This window comes from Psittacula echo, assembly GCF_963264785.1.
Source record: "Psittacula echo genome assembly, chromosome: 12".
NCBI classification, from domain to species: Eukaryota; Metazoa; Chordata; class Aves; order Psittaciformes; family Psittacidae; genus Psittacula; species Psittacula echo.
Genome location: NC_137747.1, coordinates 12,986,246 through 13,010,422, shown reverse-complemented (window position 1 = coordinate 13,010,422; position 24,177 = coordinate 12,986,246). Strand labels below are relative to the sequence as shown.

Here is a 24,177-nt window from a genome sequence, read left to right as displayed (position 1 = left end):
CTAATTACACCCCCTCCCTGCTTGCTTCCTTTCTTCAGTGCCCACCCCATAAATGTAAAATAACCAGAGGGCAATTGGTGGTAAATGAAATCTTTGCAGTGTCCTGAGAGGAGGGTTTCTTGCTGAGCAGGAAGGAGTCTGCTGGGCTTTAGATGTTGGGTAATTTGGGGTGGGGTTGAGGTTTTTTTTACTGGAAGATGGGAAGCTGGGCTCTGGGCTATTGCTGCAGCACTGGTTAATGGGATACACGATCCCAGCCTGGGTCTGGGGAGAAAAGGGAACAGTAATTGAATAAGTGGGTTGTTAATTTGTGAGTGTGGTCAGTTATTGAGAGGAACCAAAGAGAACCTACCCACCAGCTGTGGTTCCAACCTTCTAGGAGCAAGGGGTTTCTTTCCTCCTGGTGCAATTCATCAGCAGGACAGCAGCTTGCAGGAAACCCCCAGATCTCTTCTGGCAGAGTGGGTTTGCCTCAAGGTGAGATGTGCTGCAGTTAGGAGAGAAGAGGGGGGCATTTCCTGCTGCCCTACCTAGGATTTGAACATGAACCTGTTCTGCAGAGCACAGAGCATCTCCATCGAGGCAAGTCATGTCCTGTGGCGAGGGGACCAGTCCACACAGCCCTGGACTGCTTTGTGCCGGGGGGGCAGTAGCAGCTTGTCTCTGCACTGAAGGCAGCAGGCATAGCTTTTCTTTGTGCTTCTGTCCCAACAACTTAGATGACAGAGCTCTGTTGGTTGGTTGAGGTGTATACTTCTATGGAGAAACATTGGGTTTCCTTTATGACACAGTGGGCCCCCCAAAAGGAGCTTGGTTATGCTGCAGTGTTGTAGCTGATGAGGCTTGTGCTGGTGGCTCCTGACAGAGCAGCTTGCTGGGGGATGGTGGTGTTCCAAGTATTGCATGCTCCTGCCTGCGCCTGAGCAGGCTGCTTGAAGATGAAAGCCCCATAAGCCTCAGCTGTTGAGGCTTGTTCATAGGTAACCAGTAGATTTTGTGTCTTTGCATTCTTGTTGGTGTCCCAGCAGCCATATGTCCATGGGATCTGTCTTGTTCCCTGCCAGCGGTGCACTGGGCAGCGCTGGAGGGTGAGCACCTGAGAGGGTGCTCCAGATGACAGCAGTGCCGCAGTCTCGTGTTGTGGCACAGATACATGTATGCAAACCTCCAGCTAGGAAAGATCCTAGATGTGCTGTTCTCTCCTCAGAGCAGGACATGGAAAACACATTCAAAACAGAGAATGATCTTTTATTCAGATAACAGAGCTCCTTTGGTCAAAGAGTCCCTGTTCCTGCTCTGGAGATAGATGCTGCAGTGAGTCTTTGGGAATGGCTGGGGTTGGCTGATTGACCTCAAGGTTGTGAATGCAAATGGAATGGACTTGACCTGAGACTTTGTGTCTCAGCACTGGTTCTTCGGCATTTGTCAGGTTGATGTCCACCTTGAGGAGCATCCTGCCTTGATGGGTGGAACCCACCAGTGTGGTTTATGAGAAGGATTACGATAGAAATCCTGGCTGGTATCTGAGGGTTTAGCTGAAGTACTCTGGTTATTCACTGCACTTCCTGGTACTGACCTGTCCTGGCTTGGCTGCCGGGGATGGACCACCCTGAAATGGTGCAGGTTGTGCACATCCGGTTGTAGACTTCAAACTCATCCCCTTAGAGGTGCTGTGCAGCTAAAGCAGGCCAGCAGGGTGGATGAAGCTAGCACCACAGCCTGATTGAGTAGCTGGAGCGATTTTCCTCATCCTTGTTTTGAACTCTTCAAAGTCAAATCTCAAACTTAGGGGGTTTCTTCTCCCTAATTAAATTAACAGGCCATATGGTGTTTACTGTGCGCGCCTGCAATATGGAAGGAGCTACCTCCTGGATCACTTTCTTTTTTCAGGAGAAGCTGCTTTACCTGATGTCACTGTTCCGCAATGTTCTTTTCAGCAGCAGGAAAGGGTTATTTCAGCCACCTCGCTGCTGGTGGTGTCACCTCCAGATCCCAGGCATGAGCAGCAGCGTGACCTTTCCTGGTCCTGCACCCACCTTTGTCTTCTCCTGGCTTCTGTAATCCAGGTTTGCTGCTTAGTGGGAGTGTGTAGAGGTCAGGAGGTTAGGGTTAGGGTTGTAGGTAATCGTGCAGGTAATGAGTCCTGTTCTTGGAGCTGAGGAGCACAGGAAACAACTCGGGGTGCGGGGGGTTTGGGGGTGGTGGTGTCATTTTGAACAATTCCTTCTGATTTTTTTGTTGAAGAACAACAGGAACGTGTGAAAGTGAAAGTTTTGTTCTTTGTTAAGGGACTGCTCAAACAAAGAAGTTACTTTGCATGCGCTCCTTTATCTTTACATGAAATCTGGAGGAGGAAATTAAGACCTTGAGGAGGAAAACCATTGGTTTACTGTCAGCTCCTTGCATTTGGATGAACAAGAAAGTAGGGTAGGAATCTTTAAAACAGTAGCAGAAATGAGGGAATGGAAAGTCTTGGGTTTGGCTGGTTTCAGCTACTCTAACTCATTGAGTAGGGTTTTTTTGGTGAGCATGGTTCTGGTGTGTGAGTGGACTTTGCTGTGAGCTCGTCCTGCATCTCTCCCATGGTCTACATTAACCTTTCTCTACAACCTTAACTCATTGATACATCTTTCCTGTAGTGACTTGGTGCTCAAAGGGGAGCTGGGTGACCCTTCATCTTCAGCCAGGCTCAGCGTGTTCTGGGGTATCTGAGCTCCCAGAAACAAGATCCATTTGTGTGTGCTGAAAACACCCTGCCACATTAGCATATTCCTTGTAACGTATGCTCCAAGGGTGTTTCTTTGCAGAGAAGCCTCTCTAAAGATAGCATCGTGAAGTTCTGTGTTGTCAACCAGGGAGACTTGATCTAAAAAACAACATTTGATACACAGACAAGGTTTGCAAGTGCCATCTGGATCCTGGGAGAGGAGCTGGGTTGTCTCTGTTTTGCATACACTCACCAGGGGAAAAAAACAGGGACGTGCAGGCAGACTTAATTCTTCAGGATCACCTGAGCAGAACTGTTTAGTCCACACAAGTGTCCTCGGTGACACGGGACACCAGTGTAACCCCATACCCCCAGGCAGCATGTGCTGCTGCGCTGCCTTAGGGTGCTGGGGGTAATTCTGTAGCTGAGTGGTTTATTTATTGAAACCCCATGGAATCAGTTTCATGGATCAGTTCTCTGGGGCCAGTGATATTGTAATCTTACATCAAGCCTACTGCAAGGCAGAACCTGCAAATCATAGAATCATAGAATAGTTAGGGTTGGAAAGGACCTTAAGGTCATCCAGTTCCAACCCCTGCCACAGGCAGGGACACCTTCCACTGGAGCAGCTTGCTCCAAGCCCCTGTGTCCAACCTGGCCTTGAACACTGCCAGGGATGGGGCAGCCACAGCTTCTCTGGGCACCCTGGGCCAGCGCCTCAGCACCCTCACAGGGAGCAACTTCTGCCTTATATCCAACCTGAACTTCCCCTGTTTAAGTTTAAACCCATTTCTCCTTGTCCTGTTGTTGATGAATGAGCAGGTTTTTGGGAGGTGGGGTGCAGGGTATGCAGATGTCATTGGCTGGCTTCAGCTCTGTATGGTGGAGAGACCATCCTCAAAACCACACCAGTGCGAAGAGCAGAAAGCTGAAGACATGAACATCTCACATATCCCTGGATAGAACAGCAAAATCACTGTCCACATCTTCCCAGGGACATGTAGGTTAGAAAACATATTTTACTTCAGGGCCTATTTCTTGACTTCCCAGCTATCCTCTTGTATGCAAAGCTCATTTGCCTAATGGGCTGGTGAGTGTAATTGAAAGGCAGCCTGCACTTACACGCTGGTGAGGTCTCACCTGTGCCCAGGCACAGATGGGGATCTGCTCACTGCTGCAACACTACAGGAAATTTATAGGCACTGTGTCACAGGCTTTGCTGTGACTGGGGAGGAAAACAGCAGCTTAAAACAAACCTGAGGCTTTGCTGGTGGGTATTTTGTTGTTTGTGGTGTGGGCTCTATTTCCTGGGCTTGCAGTCTTGGTGGTTGTGCTTCTTGCTTAACATTGTCTTTCCCTTATGCTCCAGCTGATGGTGAGTAGGCTGGTGCAGGTTGCTGGTAACTGGGTTAGGACAACCCTAAGAATGATGAGTTTGAAAGTCTTTTCTGTGCTGTGTTGCACGATGCTTTGAAAGCAAGTGCATCAGCAGCTAAGCCAACACCTTCACTCTATGGTCCCTGATGGTCCCTGTGCATCATTGAACCTCCAGAGGTTATCCGTGGAAAATCCCCACCTCTGCTGCCCATTAGAGTGAGTGGAAAGAGGCACAGCAGAGACAGTTAGTGCTGTGCATCTATCTCTGCTGGGGTTGTTCCCTGAAGAGACAAAGAAGTAGTGAGCTTTAATGGCTCTTCTGTGCACGCCCATCTCTCCATGCCTGGGCTCTGCAGGAGATGCTCTGCTTGTGTCAGCTCCTACAGGTATGTAGGTGTCCACCTACATCATCAGGCTCCTAAACACCTATAAACCCAACCTTAGATGCATTGTTCCTGTGTTTCCAGCTCTGTGGGATAGTGGAAAGTTTTCCTCATGCTTGGGGCAAAGGGGAAGAGCAGTTTGTGGTGTAATGTGAGGGTTTTTAAGCAGCAGAATTGTCATCTTGGCAGGGCTTGATATGTGTCATTGATCGGGAGTGACTATTAGCTGGGCAGCAGTTAATGTACTTAGCACCCAAGTGGATGAAGCATGATTTCTAAAGTGCCAGCTTGATTCGTGGTGTGATGAGTGGGTCTTGGCTACCTTAGGGACATCAACAGGGCAGCAAGATGGGTGGTGGTGCAGCATTGCCAGCATCGGTGCAAGGGCTGCAGTAGTAAAGCCACCATGGGGTGAGGGATGCTTGTGGTCTTCAGTTTGGACTTCAGTGCTTGTAGGAAATTGTAAGTAATGGGGATGAAACAGACTTCCCAAGTTCCTCTTTTCCAAGTTCCTCCTTGATTTCCTGGATAAAGTTTGGTGGACTTTAGCTGGCTGCTGGTGGGTGAGCTCCTGCTCTTCAGCTTCCATCCAGAGAAGGGAGACTCCCTGCGGGACTCTGCTTTATGTTTGGAAAAGAGAGCAAATGGTATGACTTCAGGGCCCCAAGGGGGGCTGTTTTCTGTCTCCGTCCTTGCTTACTTCATTTTGGGTATGTGGTAGAACTTGGCTAGTGCTTTGTTTGGGGGTGGATTTTGAATTTGTTTTGGTTTTAGCAGAAAGGACCATTGTTTTCATCTAAAGTAGCCCTTTGACTACGAGCTTCTGGACTGCTTCCTTCTCCAGATGGTCGGGACTTGAACCTACTCTGTGCTTAACAAACACTTTGGGGTTTTTTTTTTCCTAGTTTAATTTAAGCTTTTAGTAATAGCTTTGGGTGTCCTTGGTATTCTTTGTGCCTCTCTGTGGTCAAAGTGATTGTTAGGGATTAAATGTGGTTTTCTGCCTTTAGATCTTCTCCCTTCTTTAAGAAATAGCTTTGCTTTGTAAAGAGCCATTATTTAGCAGTTATTGGTCCTGGTGCTTGGGCTGCTGGTGCTGGTACTTTGAGCCTCTCTTGTATGCATTGATTTTTACATCCTTAGTTCCTGTGTTACTCAGTTGGGCTATTTTCTACTCACTGGATACCCTCACCCCTTAGACACCGTGTCTACTGCATCAGTTCCCATTAGCTTCAGATCCCCGCACACTCACTGCTGCTCATGATGCTATAAGAAATCCACATTTTCTCAGTGCCTGTTGTTTTTTGAGGTCAGTGGTGGCTTTTTTAGGTTGATCTATAGTGGTGGGAACCAAATTGTCAAGCAGCAGGGCTTGGGAAGATGGAGGAGTGAGAGAGGGATGTATTCTTAGATTGTTGGTGTAAATCTTCTAACTTAATCCTCCTCCTGTACATCTTTAGTAACCAGGTTTCAAGTTCTTAAATCTTCAATTACTGGGTGATTTTAAGAGGAATCATAAAATGGTTTGAGTTGGAAGGGACTTTAAGATCATCCATTTCCAACCCCCTGCCCTGGGCAGAGATGCCTAACACTAGAGCATGCCACCCAAGGCTCTGTCCAGCCTGGCCTTGAACACTGCCAGGGATGGAGCATTTGTGGTGGTTTTGAATCCATGCTCCTATTTTAAATGAGCTTATTTCCTCATTTAAGGATTTTCAGGCTATTCCCCTTTTATCTCGTGTTGTATGAACTTCTGAGATGCTCTGGGATGGCTCTGCCCTATGTGGGCTGTATGTTTCTGTGTCTGGTGGGAAGCTGTTGAGCAAAGGGACTTGCTGCACTGACCCAGAAACAGCATCCTTCTGACATCTGTTAGATTCATACAGAACTGGCTAGAAAATTCCCTCCTCTTCCACAACTTTATTTTTCCTACTGAAACCAAGAGCTGGGATATAAAATCCCAGGCAGTGAAAAAGAAGGGTCACTGCCCTTGTATCTCCAAATAGACCATCACTTGGTTTCTGCCCCCAGCTTCCAGGAATGAACCAGACTCGCAGCATGGAATCTTCAGGACCCAATGAAAACCCCCTGGGAAGGTGCTTGAGTTGGAAGAGTGGTTTCCTTGGGGATGCTGGACCCAAGGCACTTGCCTGGCTTCTTTGGAGCAGCACAGCACAGGGAGAAGGAGGCTGCATCACTGTATCTGTGGCCTTACTGGCAGCAGAACAGTGCTGCTGATGGGCTTTCTGCAGGTTCCCCTTTTCTGAGCCCTTATGAACGAAGAAGGGCAGCAGAGGAGGCAGGGGTCCCAGGCTCTCAAATGGACCTTGTTGGGTGGTGGTCAGCTGAATCTGTGGCTTAAATCTCTCCTGTTGAGGACTTCCCGATGGATTTTAAGCACTGATGATGATGTGCCTGCTCGGACACCTCTAATTGCAGCGTCCATGTGAGAGGCTCTTATGCAGAACATGCTGCAGAGAGCTGCAGAGCAACCAGACCCCTCCAGGAACACTTTCCCTGGGTGAGACAACCCTATAGCCTCCCCAAGGCTCTCCAGACCCATACCTGTGACGAGAGGAGCCCAGTGAGGGCTGCAGCAGTGGCCCCATGCTGGTGCTTCATGAGGAGCCTGGGTTGTTCCTAAGAGCCTGCTCCAGCATCTCTGCTGCCCTGGAGCCCATCTGCATCAGTGAGTGCATTTCTGCTGACCATTAGGAGCTGTGGGGAGCCCCTCAGAGCTCATTAGCAACAAGAGGCTGCCAGTTAAACACGGCTCCCTGGGCTCTCCCACTGATGCTGCTGGGCTGGAGAGGAAGGTAACAAACTGGAGCCCAATGTGAATGTGTTTCATCTGGAGGGCAGAAGGGTGGAGGTGCTTGTTCAACGGCCAGCAATGCAAGGGTTGAAAGGATTGATGCATGTAGGTAAAGTCATGTCCTACAGCCTGCCCCAAAGCGTCTGTTAAGGTGGAGACCGCTTTCAAAAGTTAGAGCTTGGCTCCCTGTGTTATCCTCATTTGGGTCACCCAGAGTTTTACACCTATAAAAGTTGGAGCTTTGTTTACATCATTTAGCATAAGCAGGAAGATGATTTCCACTCCCAGAATTGCCGTGCTCAGTTGTTCTGTAAAACCTACAGGGGCTTGGTAAGAAATTACTTTTTTTATACTTCAGCAGGGTTTAGCACAACTCTGGTTTAAAATGAAGATGCTGCGAGGGCTGGAGCAGCTCTGCTCTGGAGCCAGGCTGAGAGAGCTGGGCTGGGGCAGCCTGGAGAAGAGAAGGCTCCTGAAGGGGAGACCTGAGAGCAGCTCCAGTGCCTAAAGGGGCTGCAGGAAACCTGGAGAGGGGCTTGGGACAAGGGCCTGTAGGGACAGGCCAAGGGGAATGGCTTTAACCTGCCAGAGGGGAGACTGAGATGAGCTCTTAGGCAGAAGCTGTTCCCTGTGAGGGTGCTGAGGCGCTGGCCCAGGGTGCCCAGAGAAGCTGTGGCTGCCCCATCCCTGGCAGTGTTCAAGGCCAGGTTGGACACAGGGGCTTGGAGCAAGCTGCTCTAGTGGAAGGTGTCCCTGCCCATGGCAGGGGGTTGGAACCGGATGAGCTTTAAGGTCCCTTCAGACACAAACCAGGCTGGGGTTCTGTGAAAACCGGTGCTTGCAAAAGTCTAAAGGCAGTTGCATCCATTCTGAAGTTCTCCTTTCTCCAACACTTCAGTCCTGTTTCAGAATTAACTGCATTTAATGTTGTTACCCTGTACAACAGGCTGCTGCTCTTCCAGAGAAGTCTTACACCAAATAAAACTGGTGGGTATTGAATAGACTTCAAGAACTAAGCTGCTAGTTAGAAATAAGAAGGGTGTCTGAGTTTCTGTAGTGGGTACCTCTACAATGAACAAATACTGCTGAGGAACATCAGTGATGGGGAGGAAAACCGTGCTGTGCTGCTGCTGGGTGTGGAGCAGTGGTGCAGCTGGTGGCTTTGGTGTTGAAGTGCAGAGAAAGGTTTGCACACCATGCATGTTTGTGGTGCTGCTGAACTGGGGCAGAAATGGGCATCGTGTGGTCTTGGCAGTGCTGCGGGGATGGTTGGACTTGATGATCTTAAAGGTCTTTTCCAACGTGGTTGATTATGACTCTATGATTCTGTCAGTGTCTAATGCTTAGACTTGGGCTGTGTGGTGTGTGCAGGGGTGGCTGGAGGGGATGGAGCCTCCAGCCTTGGTACATGGGCTCCCTGAACTGCAGCAGAGATTAAAGAATGCTAGTAAGAGGAGGGGACTTTCAGGGCTGGCATTGCTGGGGGAGCCTGGGTTAGCGTGGCCTTCAGCTGAGAGCTTCACACATACTGGGTCATGTTTTACACTCTGGAGTAAAGTTGGTGTTTACTTTCTGGACCCCAGGGGAGTGAATCATGTGTTTCATATCATAGAACCCCAGCCTGGTTTGTGTTGGAAGGGACCTTAAAGCTCACCCAGCTCCAACCCCTGCCACGGGCAGGGACACCTTCCACTGGAGCAGCTTGCTCCAAGCCCCTGTGTCCAACCTGGCCTTGAACACTGCCAGGGATGGGGCAGCCACAGCTTCTCTGGGCACCCTGGGCCAGCGCCTCAGCACCCTCACAGGGAAGAGCTTCTGCCTAAGAGCTCATCTCAGTCTCCCCTCTGGCAGGTTAAAGCCATTCCCCTTGGCCTGTCACTAAGGGGCATTCATACCAGCATGGTTAACTCAATTCTCGCTTTCACTATACATAGCATTTACTGTAAGTGAAACTCAGGCACTTTTTTCCTGGCACAACATTTGTATGTAGAACCCCCCCAAATAATTGAAAACCAGTAATCTTTGATGCCGAGCTGCTGCTCCAAGTCTCCATCTGAATGGTCCATCCCTTTTGTCCGTGTTGTGTCTGGGCTCCGATGGCCTCAGGAGCCATTCGTCTTCCTGGTGTTTTCTTCCCTGTGGCAAATGAGAGACAGATGTTCCCATCTGGAAAGTTTGCTCCCGCCACCATGGTTACAGTTGGAGCCGCAGGATTTGGAGAGCAGCACAGCAGGCTGGGACTTTGAAATACTCATTTTTCCCTGATTGTGATAATTGCCTGTTTGATACCCATAACCGCTTTCATTTTTCATTCAGAGGGCTTTAGCCTAAGAAGGAAATAGCGCAGAGGAGTAAATATTGCTTCAGATTGTGATGGGAGTGGATGATTTAGGAACAAAATAAACCCTTATTCTGTAACTTTAACTGGAACAATGAGCTAATGAAAAATTACCGGAATGCTTTAGCATAACTAATCATATGAATTGGACAGGGCCTTGAGCAAGCTGCTCTAGTGGAAGGCATCCCTGCCCGTGGCAGGAGTTGGAGCTGGATGAGCTTTAAGGTCCCTTCCAATACAAACCATTCTGATTCTATGAGGAGGTTTCCAGGTGAGGATGAGGAGGATTCCCTGCCCTGCGACATGATGGGCTCCCCAACACTGTCACTGCATCCCTCTGGGACAATGGATGAGCAGAAGCTGTTGGCATGGACATGAAGAAATGAAGTTGGGTCTCCCAAACGTATTTGCATGGGCACTAGCAGTGAGGGAAGGGAATTGCTGTGGTATATTGGTAAGAGCAGCAACAGCTCCCAGGTGGCTGCCACACAGTGTGTAAATGGTTTTTAGGGAAGCTTTCATGGTCTGAGTAACTATTCCCTTGCTTCTTCATGGAAAAGAGAAGGAGAATGGGGGGTACCACAAAGTGATCTGTGTTCTTGTAAAAGCAAGATGACCAGAGTTTGAGGGCTTGATGTACACCCTACTCTGGGGGCTATTGGATGTGATAGTTTGAGAGATGAATCCTGTAACCATGTATTTGCACCACTGGCCCTGGTATGAGTCCATAGACCAAGAGGAAACGAGAGCTAAGGCAGCAGGGATGCTGTGCAGGTGGGTTTGTGCTGATGGATCCGATGTGGCCATGGTGAGGGCAGAGCCGGAGCTGCAACCATCTTGCCTGGGTGGGAACACAGCAGAAAACTGCTGCGGAATCCAACCTGTGCTGCTGACGAGCCTGTAGAGCCAGGCACATTAATAGGGTTTTCTAAAACTCACTGAAGGGCAGGAGGGATAAGGATCTGCAGTCTGCTTCAGGGATAAATTATTAATCTTATTTCCCTTATTAACTGCTTTCGGGACTGCCTGTGCACGATAACATACTTTGCTCTTTCAAGTTCTTCTATCCGCATTTCGCATTGAATTGAGATTTAAAGTGAAACAGCTGTGTGTGGGAGAGGACTAGATGGCAATGGAGATACACGGGTTTATTTTTGATGTATAAAATGCCTATCCCAGGCTCAGCAGCTCCCTCCTGTGTGACGCGAGGCTCTCCTGCGAGGTGCCGAGTCCTCTCCCCTCCTACAGCATCTTGCAGCTCAGGAGCCTGGATGTGCTATAAACCCAAGCTGAACAGGGTAAAAATAGGCTGATCACATTTGGTGGAGGAAATATCTGTGCAGGAACATAAGTTACCCACTGCAACAGATGCTATAGTACCATCTTGGCCAGCTCCCTGCTTTGGTGTGGAGGAGGAGGATGGAGAAGGACCAGCATTTGCTGCTGACCTGCCAGTTCTGGCTGTAAATTGTCATTTATTGACTCGAGCAAAGGGAGACCTTTGGAAGCCACCCTGCATGCAAATAAATGTCAGTATTGGTACAGAAGTAACCTTGACTGCAAAGCCCTTAATGTCTCCTTCTCCACCAAACTGGGACTAACCCAATCACCCTTTTATTCCTAATCCTGCTGTATGGGCTGCCTTGTTTCCAATGCTTATCTTCAGTCTTCCCCCTCCTATCACTTTTTGATGCAGTGATGCTGCAAAAAGATAAAATATTGGCTCTTTCCTCCACGATGTGATTCCAGTTTGAGCTTGAGGGAAGTTGTCTGGAAGCAGGTGATGGAGAGATTGCAGCGGTATAGCGGTAAATGGTGTCTTCTGGAAGTCTGAGTAATGATCCTCTTGCTTTGCATGTAGATAACCTCTCATCTGCATGCCTTGGAGAACTGCAGAGGTGCTCTACAGATGGCTTAGAGCCATCAAGGGGAGGGAGAGGCAACCTTAGAGCGGAGGAAAGATGTTAATAACATTTAAATGCAATTCTTCCCATTTCTCAGTTCCTAAATGTGAAAAATATTAGCTTGGTGGAGATTGAAAACAGATGGTGAGCAGTTGGAGCAGATAAGCATGTTATTCAAAATAAACATTCGCCGAAGCTGGGGAGGTGCTGAACCATATTTCATCTCACCCTATTTACACGAGCCGGGGAGGTTACGCTGCTGCTGCCTCTCGTGTGCATTCAGACTAGCACCAGGGAGCCCCGTGGCGGCAGCCAACTGCAGAGGGTCCATCGCAGCGTGTGGGGCTGGGGCCACTTCCCTGGCTCCTTCCTCAGGCTGGTGCATAGAGCTGGTTAGCTTAGCACTGGGCTGCAGGCAGGGTGCTGCCGCTGGAGAAGGCACCGAGGTTTGGTGCCTCCCTTTGGTTCCCTCTTTCAAGTGGTCTCTATCTGTGTGCAGTGCTGGTGTCCTCAACACAAGAAGGACATGGAGCTGTTGGAGCAAGTCCAGAAGAGGCCACAAGGGTGATCAGGGGACTGGAGCACCTCCCGTATGGAGACAGGCTGAGAACACTGGGGCTGTTCAGCCTGGAGAAGAGAAGCTGCGTGGAGACCTCAGAGCAGCTTCCAGTGTCTGAAGGGGGCTACAAGGATGCTGGAGAGGGACTCTTCATCAGGGACTGTAGTGACAGGACAAGGGGTGATGGGTTTACACTTCAGCAGCAGAAATTCAGGTTAGATATAAGGAGGAAGTTCTTTACTGTAAGGGTGGTGAGGCACTGGAATGGGTTGCCCAGGGAAGACGTGAATGCTCCATCCCTGGCGGTGTTCAGGGCCGGGTTGGACAGAGCCTTGAGTGGCATGGTTTAGTGTGAGGTGTCCCTGCCCATGCAGGGGGTTGGAACTTCATGATCTTAAGGTCCCTTCCAACCCAACCCCCCCTATGATTCTATTTAGAGAAGCTTTGTGTTGCTTTACCTTAAACCAGAGACTCTTACCCATGTGAGTGGTGGGGGAGGAAGCCTCTGGTTCCACAGGCTGTTTGTGGGAAGGATTCGTTTTCCTGACTTGTAGGTGATCCATAATTCATGCCTCTAGGCTCAGTGTCATCTGAGGTGGTAGGGCCAGTGGAAAGAGAGATGTGTCTGGAGTGTGGCTTATCTCCCTTGCTTTAATGAATGCTTTGGGATGGGCTGGATCCCTTTGGCAGTGTCTGTGTCCACTGGCTCCAGAACAGGCTCAGACCCAGAATTTCTTCTGCTAAACTTAACCTTGGCTGCTGCTACTGGGATGATTCTCCAGTCCCTTGCTCTCCAGAGGCAGGTAGGAACGTTGGGCTCTTCACTTTCTGAGGTGAGAAATGGCTTTTTAGGTTATGAGCATAATTTGCCTGTTCTAGATGGAAGTTGAAAACATCTGCTCTGACTAAACCTCTTTCTGCAGGAAACAGTTCCCTGCTTTCAATGCTGAGCCTCTGAAGCACTGGGCCAGCCCTTGTGCACAGTCTTCTGTTCAACAGACATCAACTCAACCCAAAACTGTTGGTTTGCAGGCTTTCAGTTGAGGTCAGAGCCTTGTTGTCCACGGCTGGTTTTTGAGTCCTTCTCTTTGTCCTACGAACTGCAGCAGGGAAGAGCAACCCCCCCCCCGTGCTTACCTGCTGGTTGTGTGGTGCTGTCTCATGTTCAGCGTGGGTTTCCTCTCACTGCTTCCCATATGTTTCATGTTCTGATGTCTATAGAAAGCCAGAGTGCTCAACTCTGGCAACCAGGTTGGGAGCAGTTCTGACTCTGCAGCTGCTTCATAAATGGGATGTATAAAACTGCTCCCAGGCCAGGCGGGTTCCTCCTTCGTTCCTAACCCTCACAGCAGTGAATCAAGGGGAATCCTCCACCTGTGTCAAGAATGGCTTGAAGTTATCTACATTCATGTTCACTTCGTAGCTGCCCATCGCCTCTTTGAAACATGACCGTGTGTATGGGAGATGTGACCTGGGAGTTGTGGCCCCAGTAGGGTGCGAGGCAGGTTCAGGGTCTTCTGTTACTGAATGGAAATCTCCCATCCTGGTGTTACTCTACCATCTGTTGGAACTATATCTTGAAGTTAGGGAGCAGATAGGAGGAGACAGTTTGTGTCTGCCCCCAGGGCTATTCCTGGCTCTCTTCTCTTCCTTACCTTGCTTTCTGGGAGAAGGTAACATCCAGTTTTCCTCATGAAGTGCTTTTATTTCATGCAATCACAGAATCCCAGACTGGTTTGTGTTGGAAGGGACCTTAAAGCTCATCCAGTTCCAACCCCTGCCGTGGGCAGGGACACCTTCCACTAGAGCAGCTTGCTCCAAGCCCCTGTGTCCAACCTGGTGTTGACCACTGCCAGGGATGTTCTCTAATTCCCAAAGGCATTTAAGGACTCATTTAAATTCCAGGTACTTGAGATACTCCCAAACTTGTCACTGTTTTTTTTTTTCTTGTGCCTTTTCCCCTTTTCTCAAACCCACAGGCATGGAGAGATCGGTGAAGCGCCTTCTTTATGCAGTTTACAATGCGAGTAAATGCTAGCGGCTCCTCAGAGGTTGCCTATCACAGCAACACTCCCTTTGTACCAGCCACCGCAGGAGAAGGACCTCTTTAAAGAAAAGAAATAGGATAAAATCTGTCTCAAGTGGCTGTTGAACCTGCCCCCTCTGAAACTGCTGTGGTTGGAGAGCCACAGTCCCTGGGGAGAGCAGGAGTGCAACTTCTCCGAGGACCAGTGGAGATGCGTGTTTTTGTCCTGTGCTGTTGTCTCACTTGGCTCTTCCTCCTCTCCAGAAAGCAGAATCATCAGCTGCACTTCATCCTGACATATGCTGCTCTTTAATTTGTTATGCTAGGATGGGAACTGGAGCAGCAAAGGAAATGCAGTGCGTATCAACAGTCGACACAGCGAGTCAAATCAAACCAGGGCCTTTCAGTGTGTCACTGGAGAGCAGAGGGGAGAAGGGTTTCGGGTGTATTCAAAGCTTTGGGGCTTTCTAGGCTCTTGCACACCTGGGCTCCTTAAATGGGACACACAAGTATATAGGGCACGGAGCATAAACTGGTACATGCCTGCAGCTGCCCTCACCGAGAGCAGCTTTGCAGCACCTGAAATCCGTAACTCCCATCAGTGGGAAACTTGGTCTTCAGGCTTCATTGGCTTTGGGAGAAGATGAAATCCTTGCTTCCATCCAAGGCTGGAGCATCTCTATGATCAGGTTTTGTTTTACTCCAAGTGTATCATCTTCCCACGTGAAGCTCCAGCGTGTTCAGGGGTGGGAAGGCAGCTCTCCCACCAGCTCCTGCTTCTCTGCCTGGTGAACCCCGGCAGGTTCTGGGTGCAGAGTTGAGCACGTGCCACTGCAGGTTTGACATTTGGGTTGTGCCATGAGCAGGTTCAATCTGTGTCTTACAGGCATGGCTTGAAAAACAACAACCCAACATTTGGAGATGTTTCCAACTCCAGGTAAGGCTTGGAAGGAAAACAACCCAGTGTTTCCAGCTGTCCTGCTCTGACACTTGGAGTATTCAGTCATTGACAAGAATTACTCTTCTTGGTGCATTATCCAGAAATCTATCATGGCATTTGACTCCTCAGCATGGTCTCGGGTGCTGGTACAGTGGAGAGACTCGCAGGCATTTTGAGGAGCATCTCAGCATCCTCTGAGTGCATCTGGAGGCGGCACTGAAATGTTGCCATTGATGGGGCAGTAAATATTGCTGAGCAGTGAAATGTGGAAGAAGGAGACCGGGGAGGCGGCGTCTCCCCAGGGACCATCTCACTGGCTCATTTTTAGCCCCAGGTCAACTCAAGCCTGACTCAAGTCCTTGTTTGCAGTCTGGTTTGCTCACATGAGTCTCATTAAATGGATGTGTTTAGGCTAAAAATAAGGAGTTTCAGAGAGATGGTTTTTATCTGCGGTTTTAGATGCCCCAGGTCCTTGCAGGAAGCTTTTAAATTTACCAGTCCTGTTTGCTTCTTGTCTGTCAGGGTGGGAGCTTGGAATAGAAGGTGTTGGCTTCTCGTGGACCTTGGGTTTGGTGTTTCATGCAGTAGCTGGTTTTATTTTGGGGCTATAAATTCCATGTGATTCCCCCTTATCCCTGTAAATCAACCAAATCAGTTCTGCTTTCTTAATGTGCCCTAGAAGCATTTAGGAGGAAAGAGGAGAAACCTTAAGGATGGGGTTTACTCTCCATTTCTCTCCGTAGCATGGTGTCCTGGGTTCAGCAGTTGCAGTCATTTTTTCTCCTTCTTCATAGCTGGTGCAGTGCTGTGTTTTTTACTTTCAGCCTGGGAACAGCGCTGATAACACCGATGGTTTTAGTTACTGCTCAAATGCTTACTCTGACCAAGGACTTTGTGAGTCTCATGCTCTGCCAGGGAGGAGGGGAAGCTGGGAGGAAGCAGAGACAGGACACCTGACCCAAACTACCCAAAGGGTATTCCATACCACAGCACGTCATACCCAGTATATAAACTGGGGGAGTTACCCAGAAGGGCTAGATCACTGCTCGGGTCGGGCTGGTATGGGTTGGCGGGTGGTGAGCGGTTGTATTCTCTTCCCTTGTTATTTCCCTTATCATTATTATTATTGGTGGCAGCAGCAGTGGTTTGTGTTATACCTTAGTTACTGGACTGCTCTTATCTCAGCCCGTGGGAGTTACATTCTTTCCATTCTCCTCCCCATCCCTCCAGGAGCGGGAGGAAAAAGGGGGGGGGGGGGTTGGGGAGTGAGTGGCTGCGTGGTTCTGAGTTACCGCCTGGGCTTAAACCACAACCCAAGGCAGTATCAGCTTGGACATAGACGCCTGGGGAGGAGGGTTTCATAGAAAGGAGGTGAAGAAGATCAAATGAGGCAGGTGGGTGGCAGTGTGTCGGGGTGTTGGTGGGAATGGGCCAGCAGCAAGCAGGGAGCGATGTGGTGCTCTCCTTGGCCTGCTGAGCTTGCAGAGAAGAGGATGAACCACATCAAATCCCCACCTGGTTTGGGTTGGAAAGGACCTCAAAGCTCATCCATTTCCAATCCCTGCCACAGACAGGGACACCTTCCACTAGAGCCTGTTGCTCCCAGCAGCATATTTCCTCCTTTTCTCTGCTTTTCCCTCAAGAATGCCTTTTGAGGCTGATGTAGTTGCTGGAGCCAGGAGTGTGGCCACGGTTCATGGCTCTGAGAGGGATTGCAGTCCCTCTGGAGAGACCATCTCCAAGCCAGGCAGCATGGACACAGGATGCATGCAAGTCTGGCACAGGGATCACCCTGGTGTGAGGGAGAGGAGGTGCAGGAGCCTTCAATTTTGAGCTTTTTGGTAAAAAGCCAACATGTCAAACTCATCAGGGAGCTGTTTGCCACAGCTGCTGCTTCAGAGCATGGTTTTGCTGCTTGAGGAGCAAGGCTGGAGGTGAAACCTCAGTCCCCTGTGCTGGTGAGGTGCATGTGGGCATGGGGAGTGTTGGAGGGATCTTAAATGGGGGCAAAGCAAACAGGCAGGAAGACTTTGAGGCAGCGTCTTCAGGCATGAGGAGTGAGAAGATGCAGTCAAGAGACTGGGATGGTGAACACAGGCATCCTGAGCCTGCCTGCAGCACCTCTGGACATGTGCTGCACTCCGGTGCCTGTCCCCAAGCCTGGGGCCATGCTCTGCCCCTTCCCTATGGTGACTCGGGGCCATGCAGAGCAGCGTGGGAGCCTGGTGTGACCTCCCCCTGCCTCTCCTTCTCACCCTTGCAGCGGTGCTGTGTGTGCTGGGCGGGGAAATGCTTGTCCCTGGCTGGCACTAAGCGTTACCACCTTCTCTTTGTACAGTTGCTGGTGAGAAGAGGGTGCCAGTGATGCCCGGATCGCCCGTGGAAGTGAAGATACAGTCCAGGTCCTCTCCTCCCAACATGCCACCGCTGCCCCCCGTGAACCCCGGCGGCCCCCGGCCCGTGTCCTTCACACCGACTGCACGTAAGATCCCAGTAATGCTGCTTTCCCCGGGGACCAGCTCTAGCCAGGAGGGAGGGCTCTGCTTGTAGAAGTCAGTGGGGATGTCTCAGCCATGCTGCATGGCTTTAAGAAGGAGAGACTGGGGCTTTTCTGCTGTTCTGCTCCATATGCAGGATGTGTAACGGCGTCTGTAATCCCCCCTACCCCCTGCCTGCTCCTACCTTGCTCTCAGTGCTGCCTTGAGTCCTTCTCTTTGCAAGTGCAGCCTTGATTTCCGCCATAAACTCCTTAAGAAATTGGAATCTTTTATCAGGCTGCCTTCAAACAACCGAGAGCTGGGCTTTGCACTCTATCTTTTGGAGGAGTTAATTCCCACTCTGCTCTATCTCACTTTGCAGGCAGCGTTTCTGCAGCTGAGATTAGAAAGTTTTCCTTTTTTTTAATTTCCCAGCCTCAGAAATTCCTTTCTCTCCATCCAGATTCTCTTTGCTCCATCTTCCCTTTATATTCTTGCCTATTAAGCCACAGTCATTCCTGGTCCTGCCCATCTGCAGCACAGTCTCTTGCTCACTTCTGGCTCAGAGGTGACTCCACGGATGGGATGGACACGTGGCTTAGAGCCTAGAAAGAGTCCTTTTTTCCTCCCTTAGCCAACATTTAAGCCATTTAATGTCTGTTAAAAAGCACCGTTCTGAAGAAAAGCTGCTTTTCTTTGTTGGACGTGGAGTTATCTGAGCCCTGCACGTGGCACATACTATTTTCCATGCTCTCCTCGCCCCTTTTGCCCTGCACTGAGCGTCTCCGTAGCTGGTTCTGCATTGCTCTGCTGTCCATGATGGTGCCTGGGGTATCTCACAGTTTGATGCTGGCAGGGGATTTTGGAGGTTTACAATCCAGCTCCATCAGGACACACACTAATGTATTGCGTGGTGCTGGCAGTAGCACTAATCACTGGGTTATCCCGCCAGACACATCCCCATCTCTGTGTGCTGAGGGGTTTTTAATGGCTCTCCTTTTGCTCAGGCAGAAAAAGACCATTAGCAAAGTGACAGGAATTAATTTTCCCAACGAGGTTGCTTGGCACACTGGTAAGGGCCAAGGAGCCTGAATCTGCTGATTGCACACGACTTAATTGCCTCTTTCCAAGATTGATGAGAGATGCAGCCTGTGGTGAAGTTCATTCTTGCTCCTTTACTTCTCAGTTGCATGAAAGGGTCTTGGTCAGAGTCAATGGGTGTGTGTCCTACACTGCCCGTGGCTGGGGCAGGTGAGGAGGGACATGCTGGAGGAAGGCCCTGTCTGCTTGTGGATCACTAACAAAAGAGAGGAGCAGCAAATGCCTATTAAGGACCCAAGACAGAGTTTGACAGAGTAGCCCTAGGCAATGACTTTTATGTTCCCACGAGGTTAGCATCCCCCTCTCCCCAAAAAATAACCCCACTGCTTTGGGTACCCCACCTCATTGCTTCAGCACTGTCTTCTTACCTGGAAACGGAGGTCCCAGCCCGGCTCTGTGCTCTGTGGGAAGCAGGTCCCGGTGCTGTGCAGGAGCAGATAACTGCCAGTTGCCCTGCGGTAACAGTGCTCACAGGGGGGGTCAGGCCAGGCAGGATGAGCCCCAAACACAGAGCCGTTACAGGGCTGTGTCTGACGGCAGCTCTGACCCAGAGTGTTCTGCCCTGGAGGCCATCAACAGCCACCGCTGCCACCCAGAGCAGCCTCTCCTGAGGAGCTGCAGCCCCTTGGCTGGATCCCACAGCCCTGCTTCTCCTAGCTATAAATAGAGCCCATTGCTCTGCGGGGTATTTCATGTGAAACAATAAGAGGAAGTGAAACAGAGAAGCGGGTGAAGAGCCTCAGTCACAGCAGAGCTGTTCATAGAACCCCAGACTGGTTTGGGTTGGAAGGGATTTTAAAGCTCATCCAGTTCCAACCCCTGCCACAGGCAGGGACCCCTTCCACTGGAGCAGCTTGCTCCAAGCCCCTGTGTCCAACCTGGCCTTGAACACTGCCAGGGATGGGGCAGCCACAGCTTCTCTGGGCACCCTGTGCCAACGCCTCAGCACCCTCACAGGGAAGAGCTTCTGCCTAAGAGCTCATCTCAGTCTCCCCTCTGGCAGGTTAAAGCCATTCCCCTTGGCCTGTCCCTACAGGCCCTTGTCCCAAGCCCCTCTCCAGGTTCCCTGCAGCCCCTTTAGGCACTGGAGCTGCTCTCAGGTCTCCCCTTCAGGAGCCTTCTCTTCTCCAGGCTGCCCCAGCCCAGCTCTCTCAGCCTGGCTCCAGAGCAGAGCTGCTCCAGCCCTCGCAGTATCTCCATGGCCTCCTCTGGCCTCGCTCCAGCAGCTCCACGTCCCTCTTGTGCTGCTGCCCCAGAGCTGGATGAGGGCTGCAGGGGGAGGTCTCCCCAGAGCACAGCAGAGGGGCAGGATCCCCCCCCATGACCTTTGCTGTTTGAGCAAAGCTTTCTCTGGCAGCTTCCCCCCTATTTATAGCAATTTTATTGTGAAATAAGTGCTCTGAGTAATTCACGGAAGCTTTGCCCTTCACATAGCTCTGTGTTTGCTGGTGCTCCATGGTAGCTGACCCTGCAGGTACATGCCATCTCTGCAGGACATCTCTTTCCCTTTGCTGCCTTGGGGAAGTCAATGTGGACAGCAGTTTCTGAGGTTGTGTTGTTCCATAATAAAAGGCATGAGTTTGCTTTGCCTTTGTACCCCCGTTCTCTCAATCCTGGCCTTTGCCTTCATTTCATCATCTCTTTGTCTGTGAAAGGCCACGTCTTTGTCATGCCCCCAAAGAGCCTGTCACCCTTTGGTTAGCAGGAACCACCTTTGATGGTCTCTTCAGCCTTATCTTTCCCTTGCATCTTAACTGACTCTGGTTAAATCTTCCTGGGTTCCCTCTGTGCTCACCACAGCAGGTCCAGGTGTGTGGAGCCTTTCCAGCCTCCAACCCTGGTGTGCCCTAGAGCGGTTTAACTGTTACATCCCTCCTGCTGCCTGCTCCAAAAACCCGTCCCTGGGTCAGGAGGATTTGGTGTGATCCCCACAAAGCTGCAGTCATGGTTTTGGCATCTCTTTTGGCAAGTTGTTGCTCCACCACTGCATGCCCTGCATGCAAGGGGCAGCTCTGCTGGGTGGCTGCAGTGCTTATCCTCTGAACATCGTTTGGAATGGTTTATATGGCTTGTGGCCTTCTCTTCAGCACTTACATCCATAAGGGATTCAGGGCTGGCCTGTAAGGATAACCCAGTGGATCAGCTAAAACTGTATTTACGATGATGTACTTTTCCCCTCTCAGACTCTGGTTTGTGCTGTGTTGGGGCCCCAGTGCACAGCTGCTCTTCAGACAGGGCTCTAGATTGCACAACAGCAGTGTGGGGATGTCAACAATTGATTCTAATCCCTTGCCGAGTTCCCAAACTTCCAGCCCCTCTGTCTGTTTCGACATGCTCACCACTTACAGGAGGCAGTGCTGCAGATGGGACTAGGTTGGGAAAAACAGCCCTGCTTGTGAAACCCCCTGTAAATCCCTAGGGAGGTACAGTGGGAGCAATGGGCAGGATGCTGTTGGTCCTCTTGGGGTAAGGAGGAGGCACCTGAGCTGCAGGTTCTGCTAGTGATCCCCTGGCTGTAATGAGCACCGGTGACTTACTGTAAAGGCTGGGGCTGGGAAGGATGGTTGCGATGTCTGGTGTCATTTTCTGCCTGACAAAGGCCAGGAAACCCTGATCAGTGATTCCTGCTGAGGGCTGAGCCTGTGTCCCCTCAGGCTGCCTCTGATGCAAGCAGTGATGTGCCTGCTCTGCTGAGCACTGATTCTGTTGGTGTTTGATGGCCCTGGGTATGAAGCTCACTGAGCAGAGGAGAGAAATGCCAGGGAGGAGACTGGCTGTGGTGTAAATCACACCTGAGGAAACTCGGGAGGTTCAGATTGGATATCAGGAAAAGATTCCTCCCTGTGAGGGTGCTCAGGCGCTGGCACAGGGTACCCAGAGAAGCTGTGGCTGCCCCATCCCTGGCAGTGTTCAAGGCCAGGTTGGACACAGGGGCTTGGAGCAAGCTGCTCTAGTGGAAGGTGTCCCTGCCTGTGGCAGGGGTTGGAGCTGGATGAGCTTTAAAATCCCTTCCAACCCAATGCCTTGGCTGGGTGTGTGGTTCTCATGTATTGGGGCCTGCAAGAGCATCCCTGTGAGCCCAGGGGACACTTTAGGAGAAGGCGCACGTGTTGTTGGTGATCAGCTCCACACTGGGTGCCCTCCAGCACAGTGTGCAGGCTCTGCTCTGCCCATAGCCCCTTTTCTGGTTCTTGCCCTGTTCGCTAGCAGCAATTAGCCAGCAGCAGCAGGCTCCTGGATCCTCTTAAACACCAAATATCACTTCTCTCTCCTATTTACAGTGCCCAACGGAATAAACCATTCCCCACCAACCCTGAATGGGGCTCCATCCCCACCCCAGAGGTTTAGCAACGGTCCTTCCTCCTCCTCCTCCTCCTCGTTGACAAACCAGCAGCTCCCAGCCACGTGTGGAGCCCGGCAGCTCAGCAAGCTGAAGCGCTTCCTCACTACCCTGCAGCAGTTTGGCAATGACATCTCACCAGAGATCGGGGAGAAGGTCCGGACCCTGGTCCTGGCACTAGTGGTAAGCGTCACATCCCAGCTCAGGCTGCCTTGATCTTGGAGAGCACTTTGGGATGGGATCCTGGCAGCCAGCACGTACCCACGTTGCACAACGCTGTGTGTCTGCATGTTTACAGGCAGAGCTGTTGGCTGAGCAAGGCTCTGCAGTGTTTATGCTTTCTGGTAAACTTGCTGACTTCTTTCTTGGCTTTGGTGGGTTTCAAGAAGCTGTTTGTCCAGTAGCTTTGGCATCAGCTTGTGTGCAGCTAAACTAAAGGAATTCTGGATGGCCTGGGACAAAGCCTTCCCCTAAAGGGCACGGGTCTGGTGTCATAGGCTATGCTGGGCTTTTCATTTCTTCTCATAAATGAAGCTGTTCACTCAGTTCAGAAGAGTCTGTAGTTATAGTCTGTAGCTGGGAAAGTGTTTTCTTGCCTGTGCAGGTGTTAATTGCCTCACCCCAGCCACAAATCAGTTTAACTCTCATCTGCTTCCATACAATGAAAAACCAGTTCCAGCCACTGCTTAGTGCTGGCCTGAGCTCAGTGTGGCAGCTCAACGCTGCTTTGCTCAGCAAGGGAGCCAGCAGTAATGGGAAGAGCAGGGTGCTGTCACTAGCAGGGACTCAATCCGGAGAACTGGGAATCCTGCTCTGCTCCCACGCGTGTAGAGACTTATTAGGACACTTCAAAGATGTAATTTATTGATAAGCAGTGATGTATTTAATGGGCTGTTTTCCTCTTTATGGGCTGCTCCTGCCATGTCTTAACCCAAGCCCACTGGCACAGCAGAGTGAACCATTGCCAAAGTCTGCAGAGGATGGGAAGGCAGCGGTTGCAAAATCAGAGGTCTGGGCTCTGGGTGAGCAGCTGCTGCTTTGTGGGATTGCATATGTGTGTTACCAGAGGCATTGGTTCTTCCAGACGCGTCCATACCTGTTGACAGTCTGAAGGTGCAGCTATAGGAAAGGGCTTGGTCAGTAACTTGTGCATCTTCTGCCCTTCTTTTGCATTCCCACGCTCGGATTTGAAAGCGCTGGGTGACAGTGCAAACACAGTGTGTGTGTGCGCCCTCGTGCATCTTAGCAGCTATGGACAGCTGAAAACACCCTTCAAAAACCAAATGAACAAGTCTTGCTGCACAATTGTATCAAGTATTTGCAGGTATACAGACTACCTGGTACAAATGCTGTGCAAGCCCAGACCTGGGACTGAGACCCTGGAGCACAGCACCATGGCTGGGCCCATATGGCTGATCCCAGTGCTGATCCCTGGACCAGCTTTGCTGTTTGGCGTGGGCAGAACAACCATGAGTCTGTTCATAGCCTTGAGGAATTTCAGTGTTTCATGGAGTCACAACATGGTCTGTGTTGGAAGGGACCTTAAAGCTCATCCAGTTCCAACCCCTGCCACAGGCAGGGACACCTTCCACTGGAGCAGCTTGCTCCAAGCCCCTGTGTCCAACCTGGCCTTGAGCAGTGCCAGGGTTTCAACACTGGATGCAAAATGCTGCTGCTGAAGGAAGGAAAATGCATTTCCATGGGTGCAGGGTAGTACCTTAGCTCACCCTTTTGGAAATGGAAATGTTAAGCTGTCCAGGTTCCTGTGGCTGTCATCTCAGCACTGATTATGGTGATTGCTGCAGGGCTGAACTTTGTACATGCAGGTTATCAAACGCTGCTTGTCCCAGGGAGCAGCCAGCTTGCACAGCCCCAGGGGATGTGCTGCGGGAGCAGGGTGATGGAGACCTCATGGCTGGTGGGTAGGTTAGACGAGATGAGCTGAGCAGGAGGAAGAAGAGGAAAGGGTGCAGCTCTGAGCAGCTGGAATCACTGCCTGGCTCCCTGCCGGAGCTGCCAGCTGGGTCCTGCTGCTTCCCACACCCAGGCTCTGCTCCCAGCCCAGGAGCTGGGAGGATACTGGGCCAGGCAGTGCTCCCCCCTCACCTGGTGCAGCAATCCTGCTCCATTGGCCTAAGTCTTTTTGGGTGTTGGGCAGAATCCGATGGAATCTGTCAGTCCCGGAGTGGCAGATGCAGTGTCTCTTCCAG

At 50.7% G+C, this 24,177-nt stretch overlaps 1 protein-coding gene across 3 annotated transcripts in view; it reads left to right on the top strand.

The window, feature by feature from the left end:
- The window catches only part of CBFA2T2 (CBFA2/RUNX1 partner transcriptional co-repressor 2), a 61,767-nt gene that overhangs the window by 26,613 nt on the left and 10,977 nt on the right, over positions 1-24,177 (top strand). For all 3 annotated transcript variants that reach the window (XM_080628203.1, XM_080628204.1, XM_080628202.1), the window contains exons 2-3: positions 17,388-17,531; positions 21,909-22,150. In XM_080628203.1, coding sequence (XP_080484329.1) covers positions 17,388-17,531; positions 21,909-22,150 — 386 coding nt within the window. The remainder of the gene's footprint in view (positions 1-17,387; positions 17,532-21,908; positions 22,151-24,177) is intronic.